Source organism: Neoarthrinium moseri (assembly GCF_022829205.1).
Source record: "Neoarthrinium moseri strain CBS 164.80 chromosome Unknown scaffold37_Wmoseri_CBS_16480, whole genome shotgun sequence".
In the NCBI taxonomy this organism is placed as follows: Eukaryota; Fungi; Ascomycota; class Sordariomycetes; order Amphisphaeriales; family Apiosporaceae; genus Neoarthrinium; species Neoarthrinium moseri.
The window spans coordinates 22,617-41,666 of record NW_026055151.1 but is presented as its reverse complement, the minus strand read 5'-3'; the positions used below and the strand labels follow the sequence as shown (position 1 = coordinate 41,666).

The 19,050-nt window shown below is 56.6% G+C and overlaps 5 protein-coding genes across 5 annotated transcripts; 2 read left to right on the top strand and 3 right to left on the bottom strand.

Moving 5' to 3' along the window:
- Window positions 1–327: 327 nt before the first annotated feature.
- JN550_008630 (uncharacterized protein) lies at window positions 328–4,860 on the top strand (the record flags this gene model as incomplete). Its single annotated transcript, XM_049320612.1, has 3 exons — window positions 328–717; window positions 772–2,444; window positions 2,499–4,860. The coding sequence occupies 3 exons, from the start codon at window positions 328–330 to the stop codon at window positions 4,858–4,860; spliced, it is 4,425 nt and encodes a 1,474-aa protein (XP_049169288.1).
- A 1,205-nt stretch (window positions 4,861–6,065) lies between these two features.
- Window positions 6,066–7,109, bottom strand: JN550_008629 (uncharacterized protein; the record flags this gene model as incomplete). The annotated part of the gene is made up of 1 exon (XM_049320611.1): window positions 6,066–7,109. The coding sequence occupies one exon, from the start codon at window positions 7,107–7,109 to the stop codon at window positions 6,066–6,068; it is 1,044 nt and encodes a 347-aa protein (XP_049169287.1).
- Window positions 7,110–9,162: 2,053 nt separating this feature from the next.
- On the top strand, window positions 9,163–10,033 carry JN550_008628 (uncharacterized protein; the record flags this gene model as incomplete). The annotated part of the gene is made up of 3 exons (XM_049320610.1): window positions 9,163–9,204; window positions 9,395–9,707; window positions 9,789–10,033. 3 exons carry the CDS (start codon window positions 9,163–9,165, stop codon window positions 10,031–10,033), a joined length of 600 nt encoding a protein of 199 aa, XP_049169286.1.
- A 1,065-nt stretch (window positions 10,034–11,098) lies between these two features.
- Window positions 11,099–15,087, bottom strand: JN550_008627 (uncharacterized protein; the record flags this gene model as incomplete). The annotated part of the gene is made up of 3 exons (XM_049320609.1): window positions 11,099–11,202; window positions 11,258–14,315; window positions 14,428–15,087. The coding sequence occupies 3 exons, from the start codon at window positions 15,085–15,087 to the stop codon at window positions 11,099–11,101; spliced, it is 3,822 nt and encodes a 1,273-aa protein (XP_049169285.1).
- A 2,150-nt stretch (window positions 15,088–17,237) lies between these two features.
- JN550_008626 (uncharacterized protein) lies at window positions 17,238–18,683 on the bottom strand (the record flags this gene model as incomplete). Its single annotated transcript, XM_049320608.1, has 2 exons — window positions 17,238–18,364; window positions 18,428–18,683. The coding sequence occupies 2 exons, from the start codon at window positions 18,681–18,683 to the stop codon at window positions 17,238–17,240; spliced, it is 1,383 nt and encodes a 460-aa protein (XP_049169284.1).
- Window positions 18,684–19,050: the final 367 nt, after the last annotated feature.

Sequence of the window (19,050 nt, the reverse complement as noted above, 5' to 3'; positions counted from 1 at the left end):
GGCTGGGGTATGTCTCGTGCCGACCTTTTCAATACTCCCTCGCCTTGCTTGCTCCCGTATGCTGCGTGATCTTTCTGTTCGGATCACCTAGACTAGTAGCCGTGAGAAGTAGAGATCTCGGTAACTCACTGAAACATCTGAATACGCACCCCGGCCAGATAGTATTTGTACTTGGTCCACTGCATTCCAAGCAATTGTCGCGGAGTCCGAGATAGGAATACCTTTTTAATTCCGAACAACACCAGCGTGGAGAATTCGCACAACCGCCAAGCTCTTGATCGACGACAGTATAGGTGCTCAGACTGAGTACCCGTCTGCTTCGGGGCAATGGCTGCCAGCTCTTCGAATGAAAAGGAGCTCAAGCCAGTAGATCCCCAGGCTGCAGTCAACACAACAAATGACTCGGAGCCGGCATCGCCAATTTCGCCAGTAGAGGACCCGGAGGAGGAGATCAGGCGCAAGGAGGAGCCAGAAGAGAAGCGCGCTGAGCGGGAAGAGATCCGGCGCACACAGAGCCATGCAACAGACGCCAGCGTCTTGACGCGCACTACCACGGGGACGTCCGTTCCCCCAAAGTCGAAACCATGGTACAAGCAACCCAATCCGATGAGATGGGGTCGCACGCCGCCGGTACCAAAGGAGCGCGGCGAGTCAACAGAGTATAAGGCTGGTTTCTTCAACAAGTTGACCTTTCACTGGATGGGTCCACTCATGAACGTAAGTTTCACCTCGACAGACACCCCGTGAGAGCCCTCGCTGACAACGTAACAGACCGGATACAAGAGGCAACTGGAGATGAATGATCTGTGGCTTGTCAATCCAGACAGATCCGCAGACAAGATGACGGCCAAGCTGAGAGAGGCATTTGAGAAGCGGAGAAAGGCAGGCGATCGGTACCCCTTACTGTGGGCGCTGCACGAAACCTTCTTCTTCGAGTTCTGGCTGGGAGGTTTCTGCCAGCTGTGTGCCTCTATACTTCAAGTGATGTCCCCGTTCACACTGCGGTACCTGATCCAGTTCGCCCAGGATGCGTGGAACGCCTCGCAACGCGGAGAACCCACGCCGCATATCGGGGCGGGGATGGGTCTGGTGATCGGAGTGACTATAATGCAGGTTCTCCAGTCGTTGGGTATGAATCACTTCATCTACCATGGTATGATGATCGGTGGTCAAGTCCGAGCCGTTCTGATCAGCGTGGTCTTCGAGAAGTCAATGGTCATCTCAGGACGTGCAAGAGCTGGAACAGAGAAGCAGAAGAGTGAATCTGAAGGCGAGGTATTGGGGGAGAAAGGCAAAGGGGACAAGTCCAAGAAGAAGTTTTGGAAGAAGAACAAGAAGAACGCCAAAGCTGGACCCGAAAACGACGGAACAGGGTGGAGCAACGGAAAGATCGTCAACTTGATGAGTGTCGACACATACCGTATCGATCAGGCATCGGGCTTGTTCCACATGATCTGGACAGCTCCCATCATCTGTATCATCACGCTTGTTCTTCTGCTGATCAACTTGACGTACAGCGCACTTGCTGGTTTCGCGCTGCTGGTAATCGGTCTGCCTGCCCTGACGAGAGCGATCCGAAGTCTCTTCCGTCGCCGAACGCACATCAACAAGATCACAGATCAGCGTGTGGGCCTGACACAGGAGATCCTCTCGTCCGTACGCTTTGTCAAGTACTTTGGTTGGGAAAGTGCTTTCTTGGAGAGACTGAAGGATATTCGTCGGCGGGAGATTCACGCCATCCAGATCCTGCTGGCCATTCGAAATGCGATCAACGCTGTCAGCATGTCGTTGCCCATCTACGCCTCTATGCTCTCGTTCATCACCTATTCCCTGTCAAATCATAACCTGGCACCCGCCGAGGTTTTCTCTTCGCTTGCCTTGTTCAACGGCTTGCGTATGCCGCTCAACCTGCTCCCACTAATCATTGGCCAAGTCGTCGACGCGTGGGAATCGCTCAGACGTTGTCAGGAGTTCCTTCTTTCTGAGGAGCAGGAGGACGAAGCCGTGTTCAAGCCAGACCACAAAGCCGCCGTCGAGGTTACCAATGCCAACTTTACCTGGGAACGAACACCAACGCAAGACCCAGAGAAGTCAGTGGCCGGCAAGGAGGCGCAAAAGAAGAGCGCCGCGAAACCTGACAATGCAGGCTCCGATGATACGGCTAGTACTCTGGTAGAAGAACGTGAGCCGTTCAAGCTCCAGGACCTCAACTTTGAGATCGGCCGCAACGAGCTTGTTGCAGTTATCGGTTCCGTGGGAAGCGGTAAGAGCTCCTTGCTCGCTGCACTTGCTGGAGATATGCGGAGGACATCCGGAGACGTCGTCCTTGGTGCGTCAAGAGCCTTCTGTCCCCAGTACGCCTGGATCCAGAATGCCACCCTCAAGGAGAACATCATCTTTGGGAAGGACATGGACCGCGATTGGTACCAGGAAGTCATCACTGCGTAAGTACATCTGCATCTCCAATCCCCCACTTTTGCTTGCTAACACCTTGATAGCTGTGCTCTACAACCCGACCTGGATATGCTGCCCAACGGCGATTCGACGGAGATCGGTGAAAGGGGTATTACCATCTCAGGTGGCCAGAAGCAACGACTCAACATTGCCCGGGCCATCTACTTCGACTCTGATATTGTGATCATGGACGATCCCCTCAGTGCCGTCGATGCCCACGTCGGACGGCACATATTCGACAATGCCATCATGGGTCTCCTGAAGGACAAATGCCGTATCTTGGCAACGCACCAGCTTTGGGTGCTCAACCGCTGTGACCGGATCATCTGGATGGAGGGCGGCAAGATCCAGGCAGTCGACACTTTCGACAACCTGATGGCCAACCACTCCGGGTTCGTACACCTTATGGAGACGACGGCAGTCGAGGAGAAGAAGGAGGACGACGGAGAGGAGAAGGTGACCGAAGACAAGACGGCCGAAATCAAGAAAGACAAGAAGAAGAAAAAGAAGGGCCCAGGACTGATGCAAGCCGAAGAGCGTGCTGTCGCCAGCGTGCCCTGGTCTGTATATGGTGCCTATGTGAAAGCATCGGGTACCATCTTCAGTGCTCCTCTCATCTTCTTGGCGCTTGTTCTGTCTCAGGGAGCCAATATCTCAACCAGTCTTTGGCTTTCATGGTGGACATCTGACCAGTTCGGATTTTCGACAGGCGTGTATATTGGTGTATACGCCGGTCTGGGTACCGTCCAGGCTCTCCTGATGTTCGCCTTCTCACTGATGTTGACAATGTTCGGCACTAATTCCAGCAAGACGCTGCTCCGAAAAGCGGTCACTCGAACTCTGAGAGCTCCCATGTCCTTCTTTGATACAACTCCCTTGGGACGCATCACGAACCGTTTCTCCAGGGATGTCGATGTCATGGACAACAACCTGACTGATGCCATGAGGATGTACTTCTTGACCATGGCCATGATCATCTCCGTCTTCGCCCTCATCATCGCATTCTTCCACTACTTCGTCATCGCACTGGTGCCGCTGACCATCATATTCATCCTTGCTGCTTCGTATTACCGATCATCTGCGCGAGAGGTCAAGCGTTTCGAGTCTGTCCTACGCTCCGTCGTCTTTGCCAAGTTCGGCGAGGGTCTTAGCGGTGTGGCTACAATCCGCGCCTATGGTCTCAAGCAGCGCTTCACGACAGACCTGCGCAAGGCGATCGACGAGATGAATGCGGCCTACTACCTAACCTTTTCCAACCAAAGGTGGCTGTCCATACGTCTGGATCTCATCGGAAACCTGCTGGTGTTCACCACGGGAGTCTTGGTTGTTACATCCCGGTTTTCAGTTTCGCCCTCGATTGGTGGTCTCGTGCTTTCGTACATCCTCGGTATCGTGCAGATGCTACAGTTTACGGTGCGGCAGCTTGCCGAGGTGGAGAACGGCATGAACGCCGTGGAACGCCTCCTGTACTACGGAACTCAGCTCGAAGAGGAAGCACCGGAACACACGATTGACGTCCGCCCATCGTGGCCCGAGAAGGGCGAAATCATCTTTGACAATGTCGAGATGCGTTACCGTGCTAATCTGCCGCTGGTACTCAAGGGTATGACCATGCACGTCAGGGGTGGTGAACGCATTGGCATCGTGGGCCGCACGGGCGCTGGCAAGAGCTCCATCATGTCGACACTTTTCCGACTCGTTGAGCTCTCAGGCGGCCATATCACGATCGACGGCCTCGACATCTCGACCATCGGTCTTCACGACCTCCGCTCCCGCCTCGCCATCATCCCACAGGACCCGACCCTCTTCCGCGGCACCGTGCGCTCCAACCTGGACCCCTTCGGCGAGCACGGGGACCTCGAGCTGTGGTCGGCGCTGCGGCAGGCGGACCTGGTGGCGCACGACGCGTCCATCGACGACAAGGACCCGAACCGCATGCACCTGGACACGGTGGTGGAGGAGGACGGGCTCAACTTCTCGCTGGGCCAGCGGCAGCTGATGGCGCTGGCGCGGGCGCTGGTGCGCGGGTCGCAGATCATCGTGTGCGACGAGGCGACGTCGTCGGTCGACATGGAGACGGACGACAAGATCCAGGCGACCATCGCCACGGGCTTCCGCGGCAAGACGCTGCTGTGCATCGCCCACCGCCTGCGCACCATCATCGGCTACGACCGCATCTGCGTCATGGACGCCGGCCGCATCGCCGAGCTCGACAGCCCCCTCAACCTCTGGCGCCGCGGCGGCATCTTCCGCAGCATGTGCGACCGCAGCGGCATCCGCGTCGAGGACATCGCGGGCGCCGCCCGGGAGCTGGGCTCCGAAGTCAGCGGCAGCGGCAGCGGCAGTGGCAGCAGTGAGGAAGACGAGAAGGCCGGACCTAGTGGGCAGGTGCAGGAGAAGCCGTGAGGTGGCTTGACTGTATAATTGAAAGACTAATATGAAAGAGGAGCCTTGCGCGAGACTCAAAGCTTGTCCTATGGGAAATCTCCCCGGAGCGAGTTGTTAGGTCTGGAAATCATAAGAGGTGTAGAGTCCAAGAGGGGGGAAGCCGGTGCACTGGTAGCCTTATGGCGGTCGACTGGGTAGAGAGACTAATGCATACATACATGGCAAGTACATAGAGAGGTGCAGTTTAAGTTTGGCATCTGCATCCCAAGTCCGTTGGGCATCTTTTTTGGTGGGAAGGGGGGGCAATATTTCAAAGTTACCTCGACCACAAAGCAATATGTTATTATACCAAGTTGGATACGACTGTTTGAAAAAGTTTAACAGGAAGATCTCGCCCGTATGGGTGATTAGCCGTGCAATTTAGACTTCTGACGGGAAGTCCCAAGTTCGATCCCCTTGCATGCGTGACCAGGACCAACCGCAATTGACCACGAAACCTGCCTCGCAAAGCTTGCTGTGTTGTCCCACGAGGATCTGGGGTTGATGGCCGTCGTCGTGGATGCGATTTGTTCTGGTCAAAAGTGGGTTTGACTTACCAGCCAGGGGTTGCAGCTTAGAGTTTGATTGGTGATACTCATTCATAAAACTTAAACCCACCTATGGCAAAACTCATAGTTGGCAAGCTATATATACCATCGTGGCGTTCGACCCTTCGATGGTATGAGCTGATGACTTAGGTAGCTGCTGATGGGACTTGTTCACTTTGCATTATACTTGTTTGGCACAATGCAATATGTCTTGTTTTTGTTATGCGCGCCCGATAAACTGATATCAAACAGGGTATAGAGTCACTAGGTACAGTACAAGTTTGGTGATGATATCCAATGATTTACCTACGGCATAAAGAGACTATGTACTTATGTGCATGCTCGAGCGGCGAGCAGTGAACATACTGTAACGAACACAACCGAGAAACCCAGAATCCGATTCCTGAACTCCATCTAATGCCAGAATCGCCGACAACGAAATTTTTCCTGGGCAAGATTACTCAACCGCCCAGCATCTGTGCGTATTGATGCCTTGCCCATTGCTCCCCCCTTGATAGCCATTGGAGAAAAAGGAAGGCATTGTCCACCGGCCTCTTCACTCCGTTGGGCGGGCGACTGCTATGATTAATTACTAAGTTCAACCGGAAAAAAAAAACCAAACACAGGCAGACGCTATCATATCCGGTTGTTGGACGGATCCCAGGTTTGACGATGTCCTGGTGGCGGGAACTGCTGTGGGTTCTCGTCCAAGAGATCCTCCAGATACATGCTAGGAGCCCGCCCAGTAGGTACCTGGTTGAGGTTCAGTGAGCTGGTGCTCATATGCGGGTGACGGCGGGGGTCATTGCGAGGCGTGAGACCCGGAGACTCAGGTGGGCTATGAACCGAATGACGAGCAAAGCCGCGCGACTCTGGCCGCAGGTTGGTCAGGCTGATGGCGTGGTCGTGACCTTGCTGGGGAGCGCCTTGGCCAGCGGCATAGAACCCAGAGGGAAGGAAGGTCGAGGATCGGTTGCCGCCATTTCCAGTATTTGCAGCAGTCGGGGAAAAGAACAGGTTGGTCTGGCTGGGAGTGGCAGAGGGAATGGGCCCGCGTTGCGTCCTCCGCACGCCACGACCTCCGGCAGCTGCGGCAGCGCCCAGAGAGCCCTGGGACTCGTGATCCGTGTACTTGTAGAAAGGCGCAGCAGGAGGAGCGCCAGGGATAGCCATCTTGTCGTTGGCCATGTGTTGAGCCAGGGCTGCACGCTTGACAGATCTGTGGAGTAGGCAGGCAACGACGGCGCGCCATATCAGGATGGCGACGCCAAAGGCGCCCATGATGGCGCCGACAGCAATGAATACGGTCCCCTCGGGCATGCTGGACTTCTGCATGAACGGCGCATCGTTTGTGGGCGGAACACTGGGCGCGGGAAAGCTGGTCACGGCGCCTGCGGAGGTGGGCAGCGTCGGTACGGTCCGGGTATTGGCCGCTGCCGTGGTGGTTGCAGCTTTGGTGGTAGTAGTAGTAGCGGCGCTGGTCAGCGCCGGAACCTTGGTCGTCTCTGTTGCTGCCGTCGTCTCCTCGTCGGTCTCGGTGTTGGCAGCCGTGGTAGTAGCCTTGGTGGTCTCAGCGTCGGTGTTTGCAGCCGTTGTGGTTTGGGCGATGGCGGTCGCGGCGAGGAGAGCGAGCGTAGACAGAAGCAGGTATCGCTTCGTCGAGATGTGTCGTCGCCCCATGACGGCTACTTGTGTCCCTTGCGTGCCCGAAAACGGCTGGATTCAGATTTGGGCGATATTGCGAAATCGATGTGTCGACCAGAGCCCCAAATCGCCAGACAAACGACACTCGAGGTGCGGACAGAAGCCGGGGTGATGTGATCCCCTGACGCGGGCCTCCACGTAGACGACGGTCTTGGGTGTGTGTATAGGCAGATGTTTCCGCTCGAGTCCTATTCCCGTCGCACGTGCGTATAATCAATCGCGAGGATGGGCGGACCTGCAATGAAAGAGGTGGGTTTTCGAAGCGACTGGGGGCGCGGGTTGGCTGGGTCAAAGCAGCAGACGGAGTGAAAGAAGGACGGTCGCCGGCAGCGCTCGCGTAATAACAGTGAAGGAAAAGAAAACCCCAAGAGTATCAGCTAAAGAAAGCACTCTCCCTCAGACTCGCATTGCCGTTCGTGTCTTGCCGTGTCGGTACACTACACTACCCGCCGCGAGAAGAATGAGTCTGCGAGCGATGTATGTCTGCGTCGTCGAGTGGAGGCGTGCGATGGGGGACAGGGAACGAAGTCGATCGAGTGGAATACGATGCGCGAAAGGGGCTGTGTGGAGTGGACTGTTGGGCGATGCCTGTCAGGTGGAATGGGTGACCTGCCTGGGTGCAGGTGTGGCCTGGGGGGGCGACGCTGGGCAATGGGGGGCGCTGGGAGCGACGACCACCGTCACCTGGGACCCGGCCACTTGGAGTCTCGTGTCCGCCGGCACCATCCTGGCCTAACGAAGGGAACTAGACAACTAGAGTTCGCCCACAGTCCCCAGCCCCAGCCGCCTGCAGGTCGCCCGCCAGCCAAGACGTCGGGCCGCGGAATTGGGACAGCAGCTATGGATCAACAGACTTTCGACAGAACAAAGCAAGAGCCCTTGAAGCCGTTTCATGCTTCGATTCTAATGGCTCCTGGGCCGAGAATGCTTCTGGGCCGGATCTGGTTGTCTTCTGGTCCAGATGCGGCACCGCCACCGCCATATATGACTTCTCAAGGCGTTGCATAGTTCGAGCCTCCCGGTATCAGTCTCAATACGTACTCTGTGGCCTGCGCTGCTTTCCAGGCCGTAGTTTCAGTGTCCCAATCCGGGCCAGGCATCATGCAACGGCTTGACAGCAACCTCCAGCACCCAGCGACACTTTAGCAGATGGCCATGCTGCTGTAAAACGATTCACCGCAGCCAGCAGCCTGCTGCTTTGGGCGAACGGGGCCACAGACCACCGCAGTGTCTCAGTTGCCAAATACCTAACTTCCTGGGGGCCTAGCATACCTGGGTAGTGTCTGGTGTACGTAGCCCCAGGGTGATCTACGCCGGCGCGTAACTCGCGAAATGACAATTACATCTAAAACCGCAGACGGGCTAAATGAGACAGGCTGAGTCTGCTTCCACGCTGCTCAAACGCCACCTTTTCAGTAGAGAAACCTGTTGGCGATTACAGGACTATAACTGTGGTGTGCTGGGTAATGCAGCGCGTCCACTGCACCGCTGACAGCTAGTCCTGCTTTGAACTGGCATGGAAGGCCAAACAAACAGAGGGGAAGGAAGAGGCGCCACGCCATGGGAAAGCAAGGAACGGTTGCCCCTTGCACCGGGGCTGACGTAGTGGAAACCCAAAATACTCTTTAGCCGGACCCTGGGCGAGCTCCGGGACGGGACCCTTGCTGCAGGGCCGTCAAGTTCGAAGTGCCCAGACTTCCAAGGTTCCCAGTGGGCAGTAGGCAGTGGGCAGTGGCACCTGTGTTAGGCTGGCCAGGGGGGCCTCAGCCCGTGGACCTTGCGCCGGCGTCCGGATTTTCTTTGTTGCAGGCGGTCAAAATTTCCCAGGCGCTGGCCCCAGACGGCAGATTCGATAGTTATCGCCGGGCGCAGAGTCGCAACATTTGCATTGGCCCGGTCTAGCAAGTCAAGTCAAACCGCCTTCCACGATACGAAGCGTTCTGTCGCAAGCAAAAGGCAGCCCACGAGCCTGCAGCCACCCGATCCATCCTCCCACGACACATAGCGACAGAACCCCCACGTCGACAACATGGCCGGTGCCCAGGCCAAGCGCACCCGCAAGTTCGCAGAGGTATGTGCCAAACCGAACCGGCCGCCCCTCAACACCAAAAAAAGTCCCCATGCATACCACCGTCTTTATCGATAAGCCTCCCACGATGACTACCTGCCTGCATACCTGCGTCCCCAAACCACAGCCAGCGCACAGCCCTCTCGTGTAGACAGAGCCCTCCCCTCTTGGCTAACACGGCGTCTTCCCCCAGGTCAAGCGCATCATCTCCAAGAAGGACGCGCGGCGGCGCGAGAACGCGGGCAAGGCGGACGAGGCCAACGCGAGCGCGACCAAGGCGGCGGCGTCGGCCGACCTGATCCGCGAGCTGCCGCAGCAGCCGTCGTCGCTGTTCTTCCAGCACAACGAGGCCCTGGTGCCGCCCTACAACGTCCTGGTCGACACAAACTTCCTGTCGCACACGGTCCAGCGCAAGCTGCCCCTGCTCGAGTCGCTCATGGACCTGCTCTACGCCAAGGCCAACCCCATCATCACCGACTGCGTCATGGCCGAGCTGGAGAAGCTGGGTAAGAGAATCAGAGCACAGCCCCAAATTCCATTCCCTGCTTCTGTATTTCCGTACTGACCCTCCTTGCTCGGACAACCAGGCCCCCGCTACCGCCTCGCCCTGCGGATAGCCCGTGACACCCGGTGGGAGCGCGTCCGCTGCGACCACAAGGGCGTCTACGCCGACGACTGCATCGTCGACCGCGTCATCAAGCACCGCGTCTACCTCGTCGCCACCAACGACAAGGGGCTCAAGAACCGCCTGCGCAAGATCCCCGGTGTCCCCATCGTCTCGGTGGCCAAGGGCAAATATGTCATCGAGAGACTGCCCGACGCGCCCATATAGGGATGTGTATTGAGAGTGGAATATGCGTGTGTGTGGTTCGGGGAGGACTTGTAGTCACAAAAGAGGGAGTCGGCGTTCGGGGAATGCTTTATAGATATCATACCATCCTGCTTTTTCATGTACGGGGTTGGTTGGTCTGCATGGTCGGTTGGCCAAAGTGTAGCATGGCATCAGGCGTTTGGGTCAGGCAAAAAAACATAGGAATCAACTGGAGCAGCTAGAAATGCGCCGTAATTGGAACCGAGAACATCCGAATCATGACCAAGAACTCTCTATTATCTCAACGTGAGTACGGCATAAGCCATCAACGTCGTCTCGTCCTGGAATTTCCTCGCACAGTAGATTCTGTCATGCATATGAGTGTATGTCTTCTTGGCATCATGATTAATATCCTAGGCCAGTGCTTATGGCACGGCCGGACTATTCCTATATACAGTGTCTGCCATTGGACGGGTCGCCATATCGCCGGCTTGCTGTTCATCTTCCGCATAGCAGCGGTGGCGGCGACTCTCACTGCGAGCTGCTCCACCCTGAGCTGCCGTCTTCCTCTTCCTCCTCCCTGTCGAGGACACGAGAGGGCGCACGGCTCGGCTTGAGCCGCCCCTGCTCCGCTCCTTACGTGATTCGCTTGAAAACAAAGCTCCTTTTGTCTGTCTGCCTGACCTCGGCAGATCTGACTTTGCCCTTTGTGATATGGTAGGTCTGCCCAAACCGAAAACGCCCTTCCCTCTAGGTGGCTGGCTCCCTTCCGTCCTTGGAAGAGGCACCACGCGAAACAAAAGTGGTCGGCGATGTGTCACTAGTTGTACAGAAATACCAAACCCCTTGATTTTTGGTGTTCCCTTACAGAGCGCATGATGGGAAAACAATAGGTGGACCCGAAAGGCCAGGATCCTTCGTATGCATATATATCGAAAATAGACTTCAGGAGGCCGGGATAACGAGGCCTTAGAGTGATGTGATAACTCCCAGGTTGCAAAAAGAAAAGAGAAGACATCCGCCGCCGCACAAGGACATAATGCCGGAGGCGATAGATGAGGCTCGGGCGTGGGTAAGGCGTAGGTGTTAGTTGAGGAACCCTTTGCAGGCGGCGGTGCCGCAAAGACAGGGAATGCGATCAAGGCTGCCGATTTCACGCTCGAACTTGTAGTCGTAGGTCAACTCCTCGTCTATAGTTCAGTCAGTATAGGTTCGTCGAGAAACGCTTTCGTGTGCACAACTTACTCTGAGCGATATCCCGCAGAGCATAGATGACGATACGCTTGCTTCCCTCCACCTTGATGATCTTTGCTGTACAGTTCGGCATGCAACTGTGGTTGATGAACCGAGCGATGCCACCTTTCTTGGTAGCATCGATGACTGTGTTCTCGTCGATTCGGAACAGATAACTGCTGCCGATGCCACTCTTGAGGTATCGGTTCTCGCGCAGCTCGGCAATCTGCTGACGGACCTCCTCGCCCACGTACTCGATGATCATGTCGTCCTTGTTGATGTTCTCCATAGCATAGAGGCCCCAGTTGTGAATGGCGGAACGCGCAAACTTGACGGGCTTCTTGCGCTTCTTAAGCTGGTTGAACCGAAGAACGTCAGAGTCTTGTCCTAGAGTACGCTTTTGGTCGTTGAGGTCGGCAACGAAACGTCGGTTGTTGACACGGTTCGCTCGCGAGTTGCCCTTGGCCAAGAGTTTCTCGGCAGCCAGTCTGGCAGCCTCTGCGGCGGCCGCAACGGTATCCTTGCCGTCCTTCTTCGCGTCGCGTGCTTGACGCTCTTCCCTAGCCTTCCGGACCTTGAGGTGGTGCGGCAAGTACTTGGATTTTTCCGAGTTGAGTATCTTCTTGACACCCTCCGTCCGAGCCGAGCCGGTGGAATTTGGCACGTAATAGCCTTCGATGACCAGTGGTTTATGTGGCTCAGCACCAGGTGCATTGAGGTCGCGTACACGGTCATGCCGCCATGACCAGAGCCGAGGGTCTCCGACATTTGCAACCTTGAACCTCTTCTTGAGCTTGGCGAGATCAGGCTGGTCATTTTCTTCGAGAAGGAGAGATTGCAAAGACTTGGTCCCAAACTTAAAGCCAGCAGGCAGTTCCATAGCTGCCACCACAGTCTCGGAAAAGCGGCCATCCCTGGCGGGCGGCTCGCTGGGCTCCTCAATACTGGGCGGGACTATCTCCTGCTTCGGCAGCTCCTCAGGCTCAGCCGTTTCCTCCTTCTCAGTCTGCTCCAGCACCTCTTCAATGTAGGCCTCGGACTGCTGTTTCTTGAGTACTTCGCGCTCCTCGAAGATTTGTTTCTTGGACTTCTTCTTGGACTTGGACAGGAGTGATCTTTTCTTGCTCTTCAATTCGCTGTCAGTCGGTACCTGAGAGGGATCAGGCGTCTTTTCGTCCTCGGCATCGGCATCAGCGATGACAATATCCTCGACATCGTCTGTGCCTGGGAAATCTGTCTCCAGGGTACCAATAGTAACCCCAAAGAGCTCCTCGTCCGTCTTCTTCTGCCTTTTGATGGCAGCCTCGACTTGAAGGTCCAATTTCCTCTTCTTTGGTCTCGACAGGACGTCGCTCGCAGGAAAGCTGGCCTCTGAGTCGTCGTCGCCGTACCCATCCTTAAAGGCGTCCTCGTCAGTGCTCATGCGGCTGCGTGGGCGAGATTCAGGTTCCTCGGTGTCCCGAGCGATAGAATCGCGGACCTCCCTCTCGTCTTCCGAGGCGTCATCATCGCTGTCTGGCGCTAGGCGGTGATGCAGACCTCGGAATGCATTGCGAACCGCCACCGGTCGTCGACGGGCGAAAGGATCTGTGAATGCATGGCTGCGCTGTGCTGCACTTTGGCCCTTCGCCTTTCTAATACGGGGCAGAGCCGTTACATCAAGGCGGGCAGTGCGCCGTTCGATGGGGTCTGCGCGCGAGTTCGGGGTGCCCACCGGGGTGGTGTCGCTATCTTCCACTGCCCGGCTGGCGCTGAAGGAGCGGCTCGCCGTTGGAGCTGGGACCTCGAGATTCAACTTGCGCCGTTTTGACGCGTGGTTATTAGGGTCCAAGAATTCGTGCAGAGCCGGAGCAGCGACCTTGGTTCGGATGTGTCTGATCAAGTGCTCCTTCATCTCCCGGCGCACAATGGCTACAGCTTCTATAACAGGATCGAAGTCCTTGGCACGTTGTTCCTTCTCTTCCTTGAGGACTGCCTCCTCGTCGCGTCGGCGATGGTCTCGCTCGTTCCGAGGCCGGGCCTCTGGCGCCGGCGGTCGTCTTTCAGGCTCGGGCTTCTTGGCAGCCTCGGCGGTTCTCAGGGAGCGGTTGGTCGGCGCGGTACCGTTCACAAGGGTCATGTGCATGGTATAGGTGAAGAAGGCACTGCCATCTGCAGACCTGAAGCACCTGTATGCCTCCTCGCGACCAAGAGTGCTGTTGGCAAACACGATGTAGTATCCCAACCGATCGGCTCGCACCTCCTCAATGAGGAAGGACTTTAGGCGCTTCTTCATGTGGGAGATGGTGGTCGGCATGACAGGGACGCTGCTATCTGGGACAAAGATATATGGCTCGGTCTTCAAAGCCGCTGCGACGCTCTGTGGCTCTATTAGGAACGCTCGTGGCCTCGAGGGGGTGGCCGAGGGTGTGCCAAAGGGTGAGCTCGGGTCAGAGGCAGGCACCGGGGGTCGCTGGGCGGCTGGCCCTCGCGGTGCTGTCGGCGGCGGTCGTGCAAAGCCCTCAGTTGCTCTCGGTCTGGGCGCGGTGGGCACGCCAGAGATTCTCGCGGCCTGAGCCTCGCGCTCTCGACGGGCTTCCTCCTCTGCCTTCTTCACGACATCCTCCAGCATCAGCCGGCTCTTCTTGCCGTCGCGGTCAAAATCCACTTTGATCTGGTGTGCCTCGAGCTTGCGCCCGTTCATCGCCCGAACTGCTCTCTTGGCGGCGTCGCTGGCAGATACAGCAAGACCACGGCGGCCGGGGTGTGGCTTCGAATCCCGGAAACGAAACGTCGCAAAGCCAAGGAAACTCCCAGTCTCGGGGTGCATCTTGTTACTACTCTCGGCGATCTCTCCAAAATTGCTGAAGACGGTAGCGACTTTGGAAAAGGCAATTAACGGGTCGAAGCCGCTGACTACGATCTGGGTCGGGGGCCCAGGGCCTATGGAAGTGGCTGGATCATACACATAGGGCTTGAGGTTGTACGGGGTCTGGCGTAATCTGCCCTTGGGCAGGTGGAAATCGACGTTGATATAATCAAGCCGATTTCCTCTAGCTAGTCGCGGGTCTGGCGGGGGGACGTCATCTTCCTATTCAAGAAATTCGTATTAGCCTCTTTTCTTTTCAATCATTCATATAGCGGCAAGTCAGATGACGTCCCCCCTCCAGACATGTATATATCTTATAGTATAGGTTACGTACCGCACCGAAGGGCTTGTATGTTGGCTTCGCCGTCTTCCTCTCGGTCGAAGATAGTTTCTTGTCAAGTAAGGGATCGTGTGTGCACCTTGTTCCTTTTATCTGGCGAGCCGGGTCGCGGGCTGGGATGCGGTTGGGAGCATTAGTCCGCCGCGACATGGAGGAGTCCGAAAGGGGAGCGGATGTCGAGTCAATGTGTCTCCTGCCATCCTGGGACGGCCTGGCGGCGGTGGCGGCGGTTTTGGAGGACTGTATATTTGTGGGGGAGCCTGCGTTGGTAAGGGGGGTGAGATGGCTGTTGGAGGCATGTGACGAAGCGTTCACCGCTGAGCCGGTGCTGAAAACGGACGAGGCCGTGCTGGCATGAGAGCTTGCCGAGCCAACTCCATTGAGGATGTCTCCCGGCAGGGACTCGTTGTCATCAGTCGGGAGATGCGCGGCATCAGAGGACGACGAGGGGTCGGGCTTGATGGCATCGCGGCGAGCCGCCGACGACGACGACGAGGGCGCGGGCGTCGAGGCGGACGATGGCGCATCGCGGTCGGCAGCAGTGTCCGAGGCCCTGGATTTGGCTCGTTCTCTCTCCGCGGCCTTCTCCCGTGCTGCGCGGGGGGCGGCAGGGAAGTATTTGGCGAAGCCTGCGCCGGAAGCGCTAGGGGCCATGGTGCGCGAGTGAGATGAATTCTGCTGCCTCTATCCACCGACCATCATCTCGCGACGTTGCAGGACTAGACAGCAAGACTCATCGGGGCCGGGTGCACGTGTCGATGGGTTGATATGCCGGGGGGGTTGAGAGGGCCGACGCGAAAAAAAAGGAAGAGGGCCTTGTCCACGCGACAGGGAAATCTGGGGATGTGACGTGTGGAACTTCCAAAAGTGGGCTGGATGAGTTTCGCAGCTCGCAGCTCGCAGGGTGAGAGAGATGGCGCGAGCCCGGGTGATTGACGGGGAGCAGAGCGCGCAGACCGGCTGGGACGGGGTCGCGCAGTGATGCAGCGTCGACGAGGGCACTCCAATGGGTCGTTGAGGCCGGCGGCGTTGGTCGGGGGGGGTGAGGTCGAGAGAGGTTGAGTCGCGAAAGTTTGAGATGAGAAAGAACCGACGTGGTGATGGAGCCAAAAGGGAGACTGGGCCTGCTGGGCCTGCTGGGCCTTGGGCCTTGGGCCTTGGACCTTGGACCCGTGGTAGATGGGCGATGGATGGATAATTCTGAGCCACTCAATTTGGAGGCCCGGCCAGCACCTGAAGCCCGCCGCGTTCGTAACCTTAGGTACCGTCACCGCCAGGTTTGGCCCCCCGGGTACCTCCTGTAGGCCACTTACCTGCACTCCTTAAGGACCAACCCGGGCCCTTCAACAACATGGATCGCGCTGAGGCCACCTGAATGGGGACCCGGAACCAGCCAATAGGAGGGGCCGTGCGCACTCTGGACAGCCAAGCCAGTCGGGGCCGCTCAGAATGCAAGCCACGTCTCGCACCGCCACATCTGTTTTCGTCCTGTCCTGGTCTCTCAGTCGCACTCTCACTCTCAGGGGTTACCGTGTGTACTTTACCGTAATAAGGCCATGCACATGCATGCACGTGAACGTCATTTGCTCCCTGGCTGAGCTGACGACCCGGCAACAGAATCGATTTTACACCACTTACAACGCGAAACCGCATCTGCTCCCTCCCAGTGGCCAATACCTGCCCTGTCTGGGGGCGCTCGTATACCACTCTCTCCGGCGTAGGCAGGGGCTGAAACCCGTAGCAACTGCGACCCATCAGAACGAATGCACCTCGTTGTCCTTTGAAACGCTTTCGGCCAGATGAACATGCTGCAAGCGGCCAGGTATGGAGTGCGATTAAACATACTGTACATACTGTAGTCGATCACAAATGGAAGTGATCTTATCTATTGTGGGTTATGTCAGAGCACAGGTGACTAAGCGCTACTTCGTGCCATTCATTGTCAGGTCAATATGCCGACCACAGATGTGCACAAGTCTGATCAACTAACCTGCAGGGTAGAAATCTGACTAGATGTAATATAAGAACAAAATGGACAATACTAAATGAGAGATGAAATACCATAAGCCAAGTATTAGCCTGGATACTCCAAGTTTCGGCTACCTGATTGGTACATTATATCTCATCAGCCGTGAAGACTGGAGCGGACCGTTCACGAATATAATCTACCGTTGGCACCCGGTTGTGAACATGAGCCTATCAAGTGAAGAAGACTACCTTGATTTGAAGGAGGGCTGAGATGTGGCCGATGGTTATGGAACTGCCGACTATACATTGTAAGGATAACCACATCCCGATACGCATGGAGAAAAATTTAAGAAGTTGCAAGAGAACAAGACTTCCGGCTACAGTGGATCTTGATACTATGATTCGTGTTTGGTAACCAACAATCTCGTAGGATGCCACATGCGGTCAAGATCTCAGCGTATGCGTCATTCAATTCTGAAGCCTTGGTGAACCGTAGCAGTCAGATGTTTACTTCTGTGAGAAAGGAAATATGTAGTATTGATAGCCCCATTGCTCCTTTTGTACAGGGACGACTATTTATACAAGAGAAGTAGCAGAAACCCAGAGCAGGCGAGCCGGGTTGTCAGCCCTGCACCCGGCCAATATCAAAAACTTGACGATGTGCGCAGTATTCCCCCCCTAACGAGCGACTTCTTCGCATGAGCAAATAAATTCTGGGGGGAAACGCAATAGTAGCCAACGATAGGTCCAACGCCAAAGACCCTTCTAAAGTAAACCACCCAGCAGGCCAACCAACGCCAGTCATACAACACGTAATCAGCATCAGAGCAAACGAACTACTCAGGTACTTGCAGCTCGAAATCATCATCATCCTCGAGGTCAGGCAGAGGGCCGCCGGCCAGGTCGCAGCCGTCGTCATCCTCGGGATTGAAGATGGACAGGAAGGGAACTCGCTCTTTCCACTCCTGGTCCTCAGCTTCGGCGAAGACGTTTTTGCTGGCGAAGCGAGCCGGAGTGATGGTCTTGTCCGAATCGGTGGACGAAGTTGTCTCTGAACGCGGCAGCCCGCTGGCCTTGGGCTTGTAGAGCGTCTGGCTCGGCTTGGCGGCCGGCCTCGTGGTTGTGGTCTTTCTTGCAAGCACCGAGGCGGCGGCTCGGCCCTTGTTGTAGCCCAGCGTGGTGCGGGAGTTGGCCTCGATGTTCGCCATGGGCGTTCTCTTCACGGCCGTGGACTGCGGCACTGCTGGCCTCGGCTTGAAAACTGGAATGGCGAACGAGGTGGCCTTTGTCCGGGAGATGGGAGCCGGGACAGCCTTGGCAGACTTTCGCTGCATCGATTTGGTCGCATCGTTCATGGCGAGCGCTGATGCAGCGGTCCTGGAGGTAACTGAGCCCAGGGGCTTGCGCATGGTCTGGGTTGGACGGATGCTCCTGGCCTTGACGGGTTCTGCAGCAGGCGCTGTAACCTGGGTAGTCTTGGGTGCGTCCAACTCTCGCTGAAGGGAACCCCACTCGAAGCTGTCCATGTCCTCCTGGATCTGTCGTTCGCCCTCCTCCATTGCTTTCTGGATCCTCTGTTGCAGCTCCTTGTCCTGCTTGGATACACCATCCTCATCCACGGGGTTGAAGTAGAACTGGTGGAAGCCCCTGAACATGTTCTCGGGCTTCAGCGCATCAAATGTCAAGACCCCATCAGGGAAGACGTCGGATTCGTATGGCAGGTCCTTGGGTCTGGGTGGGCAGTATTCGGGTTCCTCTTCACTCAGAGGGTCCAATGCCTCCGCATGAATTTGCAACTTCTGCGTCTCGGCTTGAGGCTGCTTCTGCTTGGGCCGGTTGGTGTTGGGTGCTTTTGCTTGGGTCTTCTCGAGCTCTCTGACAGCGCTCTTAACGTTGACAGTCTGCTGGCCCTTGGCCTTGGCGTTTGTGGTCTTGTCCCCCAGGGCTGCGCGAACGCGCGGTTCTGTTGCTTGGTGTCAGTGCTGTTATGAGAGATGGCCGGCGGTCCCAGAGACGGGTTACTCACCCATGGGGGTCACAAAGTTGGACTTGTCGACGCCCTTGAGGCCCTTGGAAGTTGTTGCATTTTCGTTGCCTCTGGTCCGGTTGCCGAGGATGCTCTTAGCACCGCCCTTCATGTGGCCGGCGTTCTCATCGTTGAGAGGGATCTTGATGGGCGTCTTGGGGTATCGGGAGCCGAGCTGGCTGTTCTGCTGCTGCTTCAAGACGGCACCCGTCTGGTGACGGGCCACCAGGTTCTCCTGATCGCGGGCAACGAACATTGTGTCGGTATGTCGAGTCGAGTCTTGGGCGCCTCCGCGCGTCGATTGTCGTATAACTTTAGTCGGGTTGAGCGTCAACGCGGTGTCGAATGGTCCAGGGTGGAAATAGCGGTGGTCGCCTAGTCGGTTGCAATCATCGCCCGCAGTCAATAGTCGCGTCGGTTTCTCGAGCAGCCGATGGAGCCGTATGCGTGGAATGCGTGGGCGTCAGATTGCAGACCAATTTCCAGTTGGCAATGGTTCGACTCATTTCACACGGCCGAGCTGGCACGTCGGACAAGATTGGCTGGTTTACTTCCTTGGGGCGGTTGACAGGGCAACGAGGTCCATCAGATCTATGCTGGCTGGTGGCTGCTGGTGGCTGCAT